Source organism: Bombus pyrosoma, linkage group LG1, assembly GCF_014825855.1.
Source record: "Bombus pyrosoma isolate SC7728 linkage group LG1, ASM1482585v1, whole genome shotgun sequence".
NCBI lineage: Eukaryota > Metazoa > Arthropoda > Insecta > Hymenoptera > Apidae > Bombus > Bombus pyrosoma.
In genome coordinates this window covers 14,170,037-14,185,747 of record NC_057770.1, presented here as the reverse complement: position 1 = coordinate 14,185,747, position 15,711 = coordinate 14,170,037, and the positions used below count along the sequence as shown (strand labels likewise).

Here is a 15,711-nt window from a genome sequence, read left to right as displayed (position 1 = left end):
GACTCTCCTTACCATTGTGCATGCGATTGGCCTTTTAACGGGCGTTGCGCGTAATCGGATTTCCTACGTCCGAAGTTTATCGCCTTTTAGCGAGAATCGCAGCGTCCTGCTCGTTCGAAACTCGTTGTTAGTCAAACGAAATATATTATTTATAAAAGAAAGAAACATCGTAGAAGAATATTTTTCTCAATCAAGTTTATTTCATGCAAGAACGTTGTCGTTGATTTCGTTGATACAAGGGGCGATATCGCGATACATCTTTTTTCCTTCTTCTTATTCGATCCCACCTTTCCGTCGATCGCATCATCGTACGAGGTTCGTTGCAATTTACGAGGAAACAATTACACGTTCACCGCAGATACTTGGTTAGACGGTAGAGTGACTTGACTCAAGGAAGTACGAAAATATTCCGACTTTGCGAAGTATCCATATTGTCATCACGATTAACCAAGCGTTGAATATTCTATCGAACCACTTCATCCTAAAAAATATCCGATCATTCAAAATAACTTCCTGCGGAGAATAGAGTCGAAGATTAGTCGAGCAAATAGCAAAATTAGCATAATGTATGAAGTACACGAGGGCAGGGGAGGGGATTTAATCTGACGCGACGATATGGTTACGTTATCTGAACGGGGTTTTCCGTTTCCCGCGATCTGCAATCCGCAATCTGCAATCCGCAACCTGCTTTCCGTTTTCCATTTCCCGTCTCACGAAAGCGATCAAAAGTTGCGCTTTGTGGCGCCACCATCGCGTCTGCTTGTAGTAGTAAGTATCACGATGGAAACGTGAAATCGACACGCGATTGATCAAACGAACCTTAGGAACGTGTACATACGTATGTAGGTAGAGGAAGACGTCAGTAATACGATAGCTGGTGAGACGGCGGCAAATGGGACAGTCACCTAACGCGTCTTCTCGATCATAAACGTTACCTGTCGTAATGTCGTTTCGCCTGTTTTAATCGAGTCAAATCCTCCTTTAAGAGATAACGTTTCGCTCCGATCAAACAATTCCTAATAAAATGAAACGTAAATTAGTAAATTAGAGATGTATTAGAAAAGAATACCTGATAGTGCTTAACAACACAGAAAAGCAAAACTATTCGATATCGATTGAAAACTATTTTTGCGTACCACTCGACCGATCGCTTACTTAAAGTATTGTTCCACGTTGAAATGATGATAATCGTAGCCGAAGATTTCTCGCTCTGCCGGTGGCACTTGTGTTGTTAAAATATTCAACATGTTGGAGTTGTGAAAACACCACTCGTTGTGTAAAAAGATACTCAATTGTGTGACGCTGGAGTAAATCGTCTTGTGAATTTTCATTAGCCTAATCGAAGCGAAAAAGATGTCGAAAAGATTGATAAGATCAAATGGGAAAAAGGAAAAAACGAAAAGAGCAAGTGTATAGACGTACTTACATGCGTCGACGACCCGTCGCATTAAGAGTTTCGTCGATGATCAAGGCTGGCAGCACGTGGGTCAACAACGTCAAAACGTAATGAAGAAGACGATTCGACGTTAAGATGGTACGGGGGTACCAGATGATTCCTTCGAGCGGCGTTTCTTCGTTTAACCTTAATCCCATTGTGACCAATTCTTTACTAGTGATGCGATGGACCTGGTGGGAGCTGCCGTTATAGACGTAAACGCTCGGATCCTTGGTTATCCTGGATGCACGTGAGCGTTTTCAACTAAATTTTAGTACTTGGTACTACTAGTTGTACTAAGTACTAAATGTTACTACCAAAATTTAACGCGATAGCTTAGACTTATGTATATATATATAAGGGTGTACGTTAGCGCGACTGCGATTGATTGAATTACGATTTAGCTCTCATACGTTTCTAATCCTCGTTTCCACGCGGCTGTCAACATAACTTTAATGGCTAAATCAATAGGAAGAAAATCGGCGGCCACGTTCGGTTCTAAACGAACTACTCGCAATATTCCCTTTCCACCACCGACCATCATACCCACGGGTCCGTTGAAGTTGTCCAGCCAGCCAGGCACAGGATCCTCGATCGTCGATATCACTGTTTTTATTTCCGAGTGCATTATTATTTACTACTTATTATTTATTATTTATTATGAGATAAACCTCGCTACGTACCTATCGACGGTCGAAAAATTACGCTAGGTAAATCTTTCGAATAATCGCTTATCACTTGCTCTGCCAGTCGCTTGGTGAACGTGTACGTGTTTGGCATCGAACCCAAGTACCTGCGTTCCAACGATATTCACTTGTTGATGTAATCTCGATAGAAAGACGGAAGAAAAATACTCACTTGGAAGTAAATATTTGTACCGTCTGTTCATCTAGGGATTCTATCATTCGTATAGCACTTCTCCAGTCTGTTAAAGCGGGATATACAACTTCGTCGATTACCGGCTTGTCAACATGCGCGTATGCGGTGCTAACGTGTACTAATGCCTGATGCAACCAAAAGTGATTTTAAGAATGCTGGTTGCTCTTATAATTTCCCAAATTAAGATAAGAAAGAGAATGTTTTCTACTTGCCACCAAGTTTTTCATAGCTCCTGCAAGAATGCAAACATCTCTGGTCGAGCGAACGTTCGAAAATATATCCTTTCTTAGATCTTCGATGAATCGAACGTTCGCGGCTACGTGAAAAATCACGGAAACTCGTTCGGTAATCGTTCGTCTTTCCACCGGTCCTAAACCCAAGCCCTCGACGCTCGTGTCACCGCGAACCGGGATCAACTTTTTCAAGTTGGATGGCCTTTCTTTTCTCAGTCTGTCGAACAGCTACGAACACAGAAAAGACTCTCGTCGAGACAATAAACGCATGTATATTCATTATATGTATATAATTACTTACTACTGCACGCATCAAATACGAACATCAACTCGTTTCGTTTTCTTACTAACCGGCAACTCGAGCATTTTCTTCAATCTATCGTCGATCGACAGTCCGGCTTTTGGTCGCATCAATATGAATATCTCTCCAACATCGGGACAGGATCTCAGTAGCTTTTCGATCAACACCTTTCCCAGAAACCCAGTGCCGCCAGTCACGAAAATATTCCGGCCAACGTAAAACGCGGCTATCGAGGCACGTTCCTTTGACCTGGTCTTTGCATCGACGTCTGTCTGGAACCGATCGTTTTCCCCGAAACGTATGACCCTTTCCTTCTTATTTATTTATTTACTTATTTAGACACTTGAAACAAAGGGGATTATTCGATAAAAAGACTTACAGGCATAGTGTCACTGATTTTCCTCCGCTCTGCTACTTGAACCGATTCCCTTTGCTTCTTTCTCGTTAAAATTTCTGTTCAGTTTGCTTTTCTTCCGGCACCTTCTTCTTCTTCTTCTCCTTCTTCTTCGTTTCTATTTCTTTTTCATTTACTTTGATTCTACAAATCCATCGATTGATCGGCGAACCAATCGACTGATCAACTGACCGACCGATTCTATTGTGAAACCTCAGGAAGCTTAGGAAGTGGTGACATTGAAATTGACCTCGCATTTCATTGTAATATATACCGGTTGAAAGGGCAAATACTTGCATATGTATATGTCCATTGTTAAATTGTATTTATAAGTTCGGCACTCGAAAACTACCGAACAACAATAAATTGTCATTACCCAAATAAATTGAATATTGAAATTAGAGACCGTGGTTTTGAGTGTCTAGCTATTCAAATATGTGTAGCACGTGAAACGTGTATTAAGGAATTAAAGATCCGTGTTCTTAATATACATGTTTTAGTTGTAAACATATTTTTGTTCCTTGTTTGTTATATTTCAGTAAAATTTTAACGTACGAAAAACAAAGAAAGATGCAAAGTGGTATTCTTGTGGTTACGCTGACTGTCTTCCATACGTTAAATTTGACAAATTGCGGCTAAAATATCTGCTAAACTAATAGCTTTTCGACACAAATTAGTTAATATTTATTATAAAGAACTTCAAAATCTCTTCCACTATTCGACCTGCAAAAAAATAATTTGCACAGTACGATGCTCCGTTTCAAACAAAACAACATCTATTCAAACATTTTGTTAATAGAACCAATCCTTTATGAGATATTTCGATTTGTCGAGATACAGAAAATACCCTATATACCCGCGACGTTCGGAGATAGGAGTAGTCGCACGATAAATTCTTAAACGTTATTACAGAAATTAATGCGGTGATGGTATCTGCATATCCATTTTCTTGCGAGCTTCCATACCAGTGTTTGTAAATATCCGATAATTCGATCATGAATACAAAACGTTTGCTGTCTACTTCCTGTGAATAATCGCGTAATACGAAAGCAGCTTATTCAATGTCTCTTTTCTATACGTTTCACTTTTCTTTTGCTATATATATAGCAAAGTATAGGTTGCACCCTATACATGTATATACATGTATATATATATGTATATACATATATCGTTGGTAGTTGGTTACGGCAGTCGGCAGTTGTCAGACGTGTTACTGTCGATCGTGACATTCATGACGGCCTGTGACAAGAAAGGGAGGTTTCTCGCTAATCCATTTGAATACATCGATGTCGTCATTTCCCCGACAAAGCGAAACAACGTCGTTGTTGACTCGTTCGAGCTTCGACTTGGACCAGGTGTTCATCTCGGAGAGGTATCGATTCGGCAAAAAAGTACCCATTTCGACCCTATGCCGAGCTTGTGTATGATACACGCAAAGGAGAGGGAGAAATAGAGTAAGATAAGAAGTAAAAGAGAAATGGTCAATTTTGCAGGGGATCGAAGGGCAAAGCATCGTCGAATAATAACCGACAAACGACGAAAAGCATACAAGATTTCTTCGACGAAGAAAATGACCGCGATTCAGACTCGGACTCCAAGTCGGACGTGTTGTACGTGGAGTATGAAGAGGATGAAGTAGAAAGAGAAAGCATCGCGCGAAGACAACGAGCGATATCCACCGACGCACCACGTCACGTTTTATCCTTGGTAAGGAAGAAACATAGTATTTCAGTTAGCGATAATCTAATTCGGTACTGTTGAACGTTCGATGTTCTAGGTGGAAAGATGGCGCGAATGGCAGGTTATTTCGCTGTAAAGTAAATCGGGATAAGCGACGATCATTTGATTCTCGTTGATGTCTGCGGTGTAGCGACGTAACGCGGTTCGGCCAACTTTCGAATTCCAAATCAGCCGATCTAGTAAACGCGTTGAGCCGCAAACGCCGTGGCCGTTTCCCGAAAGAAACCGAACAATCTCGATTCTATTCAATCTCGATTAATTTAGAAAATGGCAGCGGCCGCAATTATAGCGCGATCCAAAGACACGTCCTTGAAAAATCAGAAAAGAAGGAAAGAAGACCAAGCTTCGCCGGAAGAAAAAACAGATGAGTCTGCTGTCAAAGCAGGAATTTTCGATGTAGATAAAATTAGTAGGATGGAGGATATCAGGTAACGTGGACGAAAGAAGAAGTATGTATATATGTACTTTTTAATTTATCATCATCGTCTCTCCCTTTTTCTTCCTCCTCTTCTTTTTTCCTTTGCTATATCACGCAGGGATCTTATGATAAAAGACATGCAAGAGGAGATTCGTTCGGAACAATACGACAAGAAACGAAGAATGGAAATGGAAGCGGAAGAAGCGACGATCCGGCAGAGACAGCTGAAGCAGACATGCGTCATACTTTCTCGACATTGGACAGCGTACGCGAATAACATATTGAATCTGAAACAAGAAGAGAACGTTGGTATTTGGTTGAAAAGAATTTCCACCATTTCACGACGTCTCTCTGTCTCTCTCTTCCCGTTTCTATCGATGCATTTTAGTGGGCACGATATATGACTTGCGATGGTCTACCAGATCCTGGTTCGTTGTCCGATATGAATACATTTTTGTTTCTCTGGCCGTTGTCAGACAAAGAGGCGAGTATGAATACCATAGAGGATAAGTGTCGAGTGATCACACACGTAAGTAAACAGAATAATTCGGTCAATCGATTAATAACTTTCATGATTAATTTTAATCTTTCAGCTGTTGAGCAAGATCGATCGAATTATTCGCTTCTCCACGATCGACTCGAAGGAATACGTGGTCGAATGCGAATCGGTGAGTGGATCTCGAGGAAATCTCTCTTCCTTTCCAACGATTGTCACTTTTATTTTCTAACGCCACAGATCGCTACCAAGCTTCGAATCGAACTTCAACGATGGATAGATCTCGCGTGCTACCGATTGCTACGTAACATCGAGGCTAACATGATCAGAGAAGGCATGAAAACTACCAGATACGTTCGTGCGACGAACAAAGCAGTGTGTTGCGTTTGGGCTCCTATCCCGTTGCCGATAGGACTGAAACGACAAGGAGGGGATATAGAACGATCGTCGTTAATCGCACACGGGTACCCTTTCGACCTTGCTGCGCCAGTCTACCGATATATTATATTACAGTCTTCTAGTACCGTTAATAATATACTGATCGAGTTTGATCGTTACGCGTTTCAAATTGCAGAAAGTCGATCGAAATAGAATTCGAAGAAATGAAACTGACGATTAAGATGCCGAGCGATTTGGACTGCCATCGCATGGCGATTAGAGGTCTTTGGCTTGCTTACGATCATTACTCGATCGAAGCTAATTCCTATCGCATGCCCCAACTACCAGAAAATTTGTTCGATCTGTGGAATCCATCACTAGGTACGTTATGCTTCTCTACGCAGTTTTCGATACGTTCGCTCGTGATCGAGAATTTGGCGCAACTACCTCAACAAATTCCATCATCCCCTCCCTCTACATCTACATTGTGTTTTATTTTATAGATCTTCTGGAATACTCGACAAGAGAGTATGAAGAAAAGGTTCGATTACGCGAGGAACAAGCGGAAGGACGACGTTTACGTCTAGAGGAAAAGAAAGCGATACTGGAAAAAATGGAATATCCTCCGGTTTCACCGCGGCTGGATAAAAGAAAGAAACGAGGTAAAAGGGAGAAAAAAGCACATTCGGCGAAGGATTACCAGTTGGAATTCGAATCCACGTTGGCCTCGGTGTTGCCTTCAAAAATGGAGATATTACCCTATTTGCCGACCCCGAACGAGATACTTGATCAGAGGGAAGGTAAAATCGTCGTCCGATTTTCCAATGGTCGATGTCATATCGTGTCGCATGGGAAATGTTTTGTTCACAGAGGAAGCAATGTCGGAAAGCAGAAAGTTACTCTTTACTCGATGCGAAAAGACAGAAGTGAATTTGCGAAAATATAGGATCCTCGGTGGAGTATTTCGCGTAGATCTCCTCTATCAACCGCCACAACCAAAAGATCTCGGAAAAGAGACTTACTTAACTACTCGTGAGTATCATTTGGGTTACCTTCCAGATGGCCATAATTCGCATTATTGTTTATGTGTTTATCCCTCACTAATCACCGATCACCGCGATTTCGATGCCGCGCTATCGATTACGAATCGCGTCATTGAAACGACCACCGAAACTCGAAACCGGACCAGTTACCAATTAAGCACTTTCGTTACAGTTGAATTACCGAAGGAGCCGAAATTCGTGCCGTTTCTTAGATCATACGAGACACCTAAGGCACCACTGGAGTCCGAGAGAACGCCGGAAGTCATCGAAGCTGAAATGAAAGCTCTGGAACTAGCGATGGATGCGCTCGTCTTGCTTACACTCAAGTCGGTTTACATCAATACGTCAATCTTATTCTTTATGATCTTTACTTTCCTTTTTGTTGATTTGAATTTCCCTCTCCATTTCCTGTTGATTGCTGCTCGCATCGCTGCTGCACCTGTACAGGCTGCCCGATTCGGTGTTCTGGTTCGAACCACCGGTGGTCGCCCATTGGTTACCAGAGAAAGAAATGTGGTCAACGAAACACGTACACGATGTTAAATTCAACGAAGAGAAACAAACGATTACGTTTCGTACCGGAAGATTAGGCATCCATGGATTAGCTGGCTACAAATACGCGAATCTTCCGTTTCAAAGTTGGGAATTGAAACCGGAAATGGGAAAAAGTGGACGAGAACATTCCGGAGTGGTTCTCAGCATTACAGCTGCCATGATTCAAGCCGAGTTCGTTGTCAGGGCGAGTACTATAGCATTTTCTTAACCTGGGATCTTGTATTCATACAGAATTCAAAGAACACGATTTTTTATTTCTTGACGAACAATTAGGTTTCCTTTCCTTTCGTAGGAAGATCGAGTTTGTTTGAACTCACTTACCGGTGCCGCGTCTACACCGATTAAGGAAATTGTCGGTGAATATTTCGAATTGGAATGTTTGATCGAGGTAACTAAGTGTAATTCGTCTTTCAACTTTTTACCCTTTTGCTCCTCTACTTTTGTCCGGTCGTATAAATTGTACATATTTCGCGATGCTCGAGTCGTTTACAAAGAATACTAGCAGTAAAGCGTACACTAGCGTAACTTGCAGCGATTGCAACAAGTTGGATGCGACCTCTTTCCGGAACGGGACGCTGCCAGCTATTTAAAAGGACTCTCGATCAAACACCCGATCGCTGAGAAACACTTGAGAGAGTGTATGGCTCTATTGTCTACCTCCTATATTTTTTCTTGGTCACGATGGAACGCGTCTCGCAGCTTTCGAGAAATAGTTTTGCAGTTTAAAGAGGTTCACGGTTGCGTCGCAAAACAGGTAACGCGCCAACAAATAGCCTTCGGTTAATTATTTTCAAAATATATACTTGACCTTATTTTACTGAACCTTACCATTCAGCGTACGAACCTGACCGTCTTGGTAACATCTTCGCGGACAATGCGCATACGGTGTACCGAGGTCAGTTCCGAATTCTCCGACTTACCACTCGATGACGACGAAGACATCAAGGTAAAGAAAAACGATCCGTCCCTTCTCCTTTTTCTTCTTTCTTTTCTTTCGTTTTTTAGTTTTACGCCGACCTTTATCAATTGGCGTTAAACACCGCCGGGATCAAGACTCGACTACTCACGGAACAGATGTCGTATAAATTAGCGTCGACGGTTACTCAACTTCTCGAACGTACCAACGTTATCAGCTTGTCCTCTTAACTCGATCGAGCTGCAAATAAGGACACCTGGCTGTCGGTGCATCGAAAATGGAAGAAGGGCAATAAGATTGGATGACGAGAGTTCGTTTCCCAAACGAAATTCTCTTTATTCGGATATACAACGTTATGTCGAGCATCAAGCGATATTCAGGAAATAATAAACGCCTCCGTTCGATCAGTTTGTCAACGATATATCAGTTTGTAAAACGATATTTCGACTCGAAGGAAACACACAGCGATATCGAGCTTATAGTTAAGCGATAAAGAGTTAATCGATGCGCTTCGTCGTTGGGTCGAGGGTCGAATGAAAGAGAATGAGGTAGCAGAATGATGTAGGGTAGAGATTGCGCGACCGAGTCGGTTGCTGGAATGCTCGGGACGAAGGGCAAGATGTGGAGCAAAATGTGTGTGTGTGGGTGGGTGGGTGGGTGAGTTTGTGCGTGCGCGCACGGATCAGATCGATAAGGTGTATAACAGGCGATACACAACGACGAGGAAATGATATGACAAGGAAGCGTTAAATCTGTACGACTGACAGAGTCGTTTACTGCGGATCTGGCTACGTGGGCCTAGTCAGTCGAGGTTTCCGACAACGAACGGTTTGTGTGTTGTGTGTATGTATATGTGCTTGCTTGCTTGTTTGTTTGTTTGTTTATCGATATCGTCAATCGAAAACGCAATTACTTTTCGAACGGGGCTCGTTCGTTCCGTTTTCCCTTCGTCTTTCTCTAGTCTTTGTCGAAAAATACAACTTATTTCTTCGAATCGATGTTTCCTTCCATCCCACCCACCTATACAGATGGATACACCTTCCTAACTTCCAGTTTAATTCTTCTCTTGATTTTTAGAACAAACATTACGTGCATACGCAATAGGAAGCTAAAAAATATATGTATAGTGTTGCGCGCTGCGAGGGCCGGACACGCGTGGCGAGCAGTCTTCACTTCGGTACACAACCGAACACGATCGATCGCAGAAATTTCTTTCGCCCCTTCGTTCATTCGCCCGCTCATGTATTCATGTGTTCGTCCGTTCATTCATTCCCTTGTCCGTTCGTTCGTCCCTTCGTTCGTCTGTTCATTCATTCGTTCGTCCATTCATTCGTCCGATCATTCATCCATTCGTTCGTTTGTTCGTTCGTTCGTTCGTTCGTTTGTTTGTTCGTCTGTTCGTTTGTTCGTTCATTCGTTCGTTCGTTTGTTCGTTTCTCCTTGTCCGTTCGGTCGTCCTCTTTCGCACCCATCCTATCTTCTCTTTTCTCTTTTTCTTCCGTTGAGTTCGTTTGCGCTTACTTCCTCTTCCACCGATCGACGCAACCCTGTTCGTCCTATGTATCGTTTGCACGCGTACGATATGTATACTCATAGTCGCGCGCAATATGTCAAACGATAACGCTGTCACGATAATCCCTTTTTTCCAATTTTCTTTTCCGTTTCGATTCGGACGATCGCGAATCCAGCGTCTGCGACGTGCCCTGCTTACTTATTAGCTATCTTTCTATATTCTCAAACACATCAGCATCCGGCTCGCCAGCTATTCCAGCATAACTTTTTCCATTACCTCTTTTCTTCTTTTACCTTCGTTCGAAACTTTTTGTTTACAGGCTCGACGATGCTTCTCCTTCAAGTAGGTGTACTTGCATTATGACGAACCGACTACGTTGTTTATTCGTCAAGTTATGCCTGTACTACGCGATGAGCGTTTATCAATCTCAAGATTAAAGACTGTAGTAGTCGATGATGAAATGGTCGATGCGTAAAGTTCTACTTTCGATAAATTTGCGAATCAGAAAACAACTGGAGGAGGCAACCTGCCTTTCCTTTTTCACCATGTTACCGATCGAACGAAAGACCAAGAAGAAAACGAGACAGTAATATCGTTTGACGCGGTGCGTCGTACGCCGTGTCAAATGAGTCCCGCGTGTCGGCTCGCTCTCGATCCGACGCAGAGGCCAACAACTTGCACTTCTCGACTCGCCACTTCGCGCGAGTTATAGCAGGGTGAATCGTGTCGAGAACAGAGAGGTAATACGGATAGGCGATAAAATACCGACTATGATCGAACCTGTATAAGTATCGACTGGATTACGCTGATCGACATCGAGTAGCGAGCCATTCTCGCGCGGGATCACTCTAAAATCCTATTAACGCTCGTTCTATCGTTATCGCAAACTGGAACTTGACTCGCAAGCTGCTTACGATTGAGGTAATCCATGGTATAAGGCCCAATTCGCATCCAGTTCGAATTAACGCGTACTTAGTTTGTATACACTACGCAATGTATGTCGACGATTCGTTTGACTCTCTAAAATAGGTTTTAGAATTAGCGCGCGTTCCATCTGCGTGAGAAAACGCAGATTAAATACCAAACATGAACGATCGATCGCTCGAACAACGAATCTCTGGCGCCACACGCGAATAATCTTCGTCCACGTGAGAAGCGTATACGGTAATCCGTCCGTTGCTTCGGCTAAGTCGGTTTCCATTGGCACCGGCCGCCGATCGTTGTTGCTGTCGCGCGAGTTTCGCGAAAGCTCCATCGACCAGGATCGCTCGAAATTCCGAACGATCGCGGCACGTTGGAGCAAACGAGAAAATCGGAAAAGAAAATAGGGAGAAGAAACGCTCGAGGGCAGGGAGACACCTTCGATCCGTCGTTCGCGTTTACTTTTGGCACTTTTTCTCCGATTATGGGGCTAATTTTCTATCAGAGCGCGCGTAATCGCACCAACAGGCGTTCCATCACGATCGACCAAACGCGATCGAGCGACATACGAACGTATAATATTTATAAACGCGCTGCGAACGCGTTCGCTTAACGACTAAACGCTATGGATCTGGTGCATGTGACACTCCTCCGGTGCAAACGTTAGCTCGGACTCCGACTCGAAAGAGTCGAACAGGAGTCGAACGAGTCGTTTTAGCGCATTTCTCTCTTTTCTTATTTTTTCCTTTTCTCTCTTTCTTTTTTTTTTTTTTCTTTTTTCTTTTTTCTAACAGGTTTATGCGAAATCGTAATGTTTCGTGTTGCATTTTGCATTTTGCATTTCAACGGTTGCGTAACGGTATAATACACAGGCTACGATATACAAACGTTAGTCTAACTGGTTTTTGTGCTACTCGATAATTAGGTGTACACACATGTGCGATGCGTATGCGTGCAAATGTTTGACCTACTTCATATGCAGGTGTGTGCGTTCGTGTATATGTATGCGTTCCTGCGTGCATGTGTGCGTGCGCGCGTGTATACGTGCATGCATGCGTAAGTACGTACATACTTACGTACGTTTGTGCGTGCGTGCGATCGAACAAGATCGATGTAAGATTAGACGATATTGACACGTACGCGAGAGAGGAATCGGATGTATCCCGCGTCGCGTACAAAGTCGTCGCTCGATCTCGCTGGCGTGGTACGTAGCTCATTTAAGAAGCAGCTCGGTTTTTATTCACACTCGACTATCTAGCTATTCGTTAGATTGTAAAACCACTGAATGTAAAAATATTCGTCGACCACGCTGCTCGGAGCATGTGTTTGCCGCGACATCGAGTACGACGTTTTCGAGCCGCAAATCGCATCTACGCTTGTAACGTAAAAGCACTACGCTAAACACGCTACGCGACGCCCCTCGCTTTGCCAACAACTACATATTCTCTACCACTGTCGGTGTTTTACTTTCGTTTCACGACGCACTGCACATTCGACTCTACACATATACCGAGATGAACGCAGTTGCGCACACAGATACGCCACGTATATGCAAACGCACATGTACACGCACACTTTTCGAATGCGAATATACGTATGTATGTATGTATAATGTATGCAAAATCTGCAAATCGTCGTCCCAATTTTATCTCGGGGATATCTCTACGTGTTATCGTCAACAACAGCAAACTATCGAATGTAACGCTTAAGATTAATTCAAGGTGTAACACCGATCACAATTTTTATCGCTTTCAAAAGATTTCCGACTAGGTCGATACAAAAATTCCGTCAAAAATATCGCTGCTTTATGGTTTCTACTTATAAGAATTCAATATTATATTCCGGTGTTCCCCCGTTTCGATCATTCGTACACGTACGCGATGAGCAATTGCACGCTACCAAATAACCAACGGATATAACGAAGGGAAAAGAAACAGAAATGAGAAGGAAGAAGAAAAAATTAGAAGAAAAAGAGCGCGACCTTGTTTTTGACACATAGAGGTCTCGAAACAATCGGAACAGTCGAAACGTAGGATATCGTGGGAACGCGACTAAAGGGGAAAGAAGATGACCGAGTTTGGTTCTACCTTCGGTCAACAATGGACAAGATGCTAATCTATTGAGTTTAATGGCCGACTCGAAAATAAGAAATCATGAAATCGGGGCAAAAGGATGAAACAGAAAGCGCGTGATAAAGGGAAATTTTTTAAAAATTGGTAGACGAGCAGACATTTCTTTTTTTTGTCGTAACGCTCTGATATCTGCTGGTAGAATCGAAAGACACCGGATGAATATACGGGAAACAGGGACGAGGTTGACGCTGAATCGCATCAACGTATTTCGAAGCAACGGTATTACGTACTCAGTACGTACTTACTCGTGCAAAACACTCATAAAAATAATGTTCGATGTTAAATGTCAATAGAGTCGCGAAAGTAATATCGATCGGTCGCTGTTTCGGGCGTCTCGTCGTTCGCTCGAAACGTATATCGGTATGTTCAAACATCGCGGCACACGATCTCGCGTGAGAACGAGCTCGTTATCGTTCGCGCGAGGGAGCTGAATACGGATATATATTCGTCGTGAATCGTTGTCGTGCATGAAGAAAAAGGAGGACAAAGAACTAACCGACAGGAAATATCGACGTTGCGCCGGAGAAAATGGTTCGATCGTAACGCAACGTACAGAAACAGTTTCTGCCCATAAGTATCCTGGGGAAAGGGGAATCTTTCTTTCGCTCGATATGGACGCTTGACCTTTCCTCCGTTCTCTTTCCCATTTCCAGCCAACCGATAGAGCAATCGAGGGAAAATAAAGAAGCTAGAATACCGTTGATCTCCTCCGTGTTTTTTTATACGGAAGAACGTCGTCGCATGAAACCAAACGGAACGCCACGTAGTGAACTATATTTGTATGGGTAAGCCGACAGAATGTCTGTCACTTTCGATTCGACACGAAACTCGACTGCGAAAAATGCGTGAATCGAAATCAACAGGCACCTCGAAATCCTACCAAATATCTCGGTAGATTTTGATCGATTTTATGCGAAGTAGGAAATAAAAAAACGGGAAGAGGATATATAAGAGAAGAAGAAAACAAAGAGATAGCGGAAAATGAAAAAAAGAGGAAAGTAAAGAAAAGAAAAAGACGACGCGAAATAGTGGCAAAATTAAAGGGGCTCGAGAATTCGGAAGATACTCTCGATGTTACAGGTCTAGGTTTGATCGACGATTTCCAATGTGCTCGTAACGTATACAAGTAGCACCAGATACGTTCAAACCTTTACTCTGGCTTTAGTCGATGCCATTGTACGATCGTCTGCCGCGGCTTCGTAATCATATCTTGCCAGTGTTTCGTTTCGCTCGCTCCACTGCCGTTTTTTCCTGAAATTTTACCAACGAACAGCAACGTTATTCGATAGTTCTACGCGCTCATAGATGCATAAAGAGACCGGCGACGCTGATAATGATACGGTTGTGACAGTAACAGTGACAGTGACAGTGACACAGCGGTGGTTGCATTGAGCAAATTATCGAAAAATACTGTACCTGCAAGTTGAATCCGTCCAATCAACTCGTTTCGACCGATGTTATCGAAGTCCATCACCATTACGTCCAACGAACATTCTCGAATCTTTTCCCATGGTACATTAAAAGAAAATGCTTCGTTGAATACTGGATTCAGAGTACATTTAAATATAGGTGTCTTCCGTTTTTCGATCCTCTTGTCGCCGAATTGCAACCATACTTTTACATATGGATCTAAACGCAAGAACAGAGTGGAGAAAAGAGAAAAGAGAAAATTAAGCGTCGTAGCATGATCGCAATCTCAAAATATCGAATCGCTCACCTGATTTTCCGTTAATATCTTTTGCTTTCAAGTTTCTCGCTTTCAAAAGCGTCAAAGTGAGTACGGAATTGCTCGGATGATAACACAAAGAACACAATAATTCGCCGCACTTATCCTTCGCCGGTGGTTTCAGGGCTTTCCAAAACGACGGTTTGTCCGAAAAGTCAACCTACCGAGAATCGTTCAACGTTATATCGCGACTCAATACCACTCGAATACATCGCTGAAGAGCACGGATTGATCATGAAAATTACCTGACATAGCGGAAGAAACATTTCTCCGATAGAATCGTCCCTGGAAAATCGATCGTAGTCGAACACGTGTAAATGCAACACTCTGCTTTGTAACTTTTGAATCGGGAAACCTATGCAAAGAACGTAATATAACGCGACGTAATCCTTTTTGAAACGTGTAACCGTAGTGTGCATCTGTGCATGCGATGCAGTTTGCCTGGAACGCATCTCGGATCGATGCTTACCTTCGAAATAAAATGTTTCGTTCCATCGAGGATTTAGCGTGCGTCTCTTTATCTTCGTCTCTAGTCGGTGTTTCTTGTCCGGCAGAAGGGTTACGCGGACGTAAGGATCGGACGTCCCGGATAAGTCCTTTGCCGGCAAATCTTTACCCTAAAAGTCAAAGT

At 42.9% G+C, this 15,711-nt stretch overlaps 3 protein-coding genes across 29 annotated transcripts in view; 1 reads left to right on the top strand and 2 right to left on the bottom strand.

Moving 5' to 3' along the window:
* Positions 1 to 178: 178 nt before the first annotated feature.
* LOC122569061 (fatty acyl-CoA reductase 1) lies at positions 179 to 4,373 on the bottom strand. 3 transcript variants are annotated; one of them, XM_043729535.1, is made up of 10 exons: positions 3,228 to 4,373; positions 2,899 to 3,116; positions 2,527 to 2,775; positions 2,294 to 2,439; positions 2,119 to 2,228; positions 1,849 to 2,041; positions 1,427 to 1,675; positions 1,156 to 1,335; positions 936 to 1,016; positions 179 to 481 (listed from the first exon to the last, which is right to left on the bottom strand). In XM_043729535.1, the coding sequence occupies exons 2-10, from the start codon at positions 2,956 to 2,958 to the stop codon at positions 367 to 369; spliced, it is 1,383 nt and encodes a 460-aa protein (XP_043585470.1). In that variant the 5' UTR covers positions 2,959 to 3,116; positions 3,228 to 4,373; the 3' UTR covers positions 179 to 366. The 3 variants fall into 3 exon arrangements, with proteins under 3 accessions (XP_043585470.1, XP_043585460.1, XP_043585479.1); XM_043729525.1 differs by having other exon boundaries at positions 2,899 to 3,120; positions 3,228 to 4,371; XM_043729544.1 differs by lacking the exon at positions 3,228 to 4,373 and having other exon boundaries at positions 2,849 to 2,990.
* On the top strand, positions 1,557 to 9,782 carry LOC122569037 (dynein axonemal intermediate chain 7 homolog). 4 transcript variants are annotated; one of them, XM_043729511.1, is made up of 17 exons: positions 1,594 to 1,685; positions 4,421 to 4,614; positions 4,736 to 4,949; positions 5,020 to 5,410; positions 5,519 to 5,705; positions 5,789 to 5,884; positions 5,994 to 6,068; positions 6,137 to 6,360; positions 6,471 to 6,655; positions 6,778 to 7,074; positions 7,145 to 7,306; positions 7,490 to 7,643; positions 7,765 to 8,056; positions 8,165 to 8,260; positions 8,405 to 8,626; positions 8,708 to 8,818; positions 8,878 to 9,782. In XM_043729511.1, exons 4-17 carry the CDS (start codon positions 5,250 to 5,252, stop codon positions 9,016 to 9,018), a joined length of 2,403 nt encoding a protein of 800 aa, XP_043585446.1. In that variant the 5' UTR covers positions 1,594 to 1,685; positions 4,421 to 4,614; positions 4,736 to 4,949; positions 5,020 to 5,249; the 3' UTR covers positions 9,019 to 9,782. The 4 variants fall into 4 exon arrangements, with proteins under 4 accessions (XP_043585439.1, XP_043585446.1, XP_043585429.1 ...); XM_043729494.1 differs by having other exon boundaries at positions 5,789 to 5,929; XM_043729504.1 differs by lacking the exon at positions 4,421 to 4,614 and having other exon boundaries at positions 1,557 to 1,685; positions 5,789 to 5,929.
* LOC122569081 (synaptotagmin-7) overlaps positions 9,100 to 15,711 on the bottom strand; it is a 34,082-nt gene continuing 27,470 nt past the window's right edge. For all 22 annotated transcript variants that reach the window (XM_043729579.1, XM_043729622.1, XM_043729617.1 and 19 more), the window contains 5 exons: positions 15,550 to 15,697; positions 15,326 to 15,435; positions 15,072 to 15,240; positions 14,771 to 14,983; positions 9,100 to 14,605 (listed from right to left, as the gene is read on the bottom strand). In XM_043729579.1, the coding sequence (XP_043585514.1) occupies positions 14,505 to 14,605; positions 14,771 to 14,983; positions 15,072 to 15,240; positions 15,326 to 15,435; positions 15,550 to 15,697 (741 nt within the window). In that variant the 3' untranslated portion in view covers positions 9,100 to 14,504. The remainder of the gene's footprint in view (positions 14,606 to 14,770; positions 14,984 to 15,071; positions 15,241 to 15,325; positions 15,436 to 15,549; positions 15,698 to 15,711) is intronic.

What these genes read in the sequence shown, in the direction of transcription:
- LOC122569037 (XM_043729504.1), top strand. Translation starts at nt 5,250, where the DNA reads ATGGCAGCGGCCGCAATTATAGCGCGATCCAAAGACACGTCCTTGAAA. An exon ending in AGAGACTTACTTAACTACTC is followed by an intron (nt 7,307 to 7,489) that starts GTGAGTATCATT and finishes CTTTCGTTACAG; the next exon opens with TTGAATTACCGAAGGAGCCG. An exon ending in AATTGGAATGTTTGATCGAG is followed by an intron (nt 8,261 to 8,404) that starts GTAACTAAGTGT and finishes CGTAACTTGCAG; the next exon opens with CGATTGCAACAAGTTGGATG.
- LOC122569061 (XM_043729525.1), bottom strand. An exon ending in GTACAAATATTTACTTCCAA is followed by an intron (nt 2,229 to 2,293) that starts GTGAGTATTTTT and finishes GTTGGAACGCAG; the next exon opens with GTACTTGGGTTCGATGCCAA. An exon ending in AATTTTTCGACCGTCGATAG is followed by an intron (nt 2,042 to 2,118) that starts GTACGTAGCGAG and finishes AAATAAAAACAG; the next exon opens with TGATATCGACGATCGAGGAT.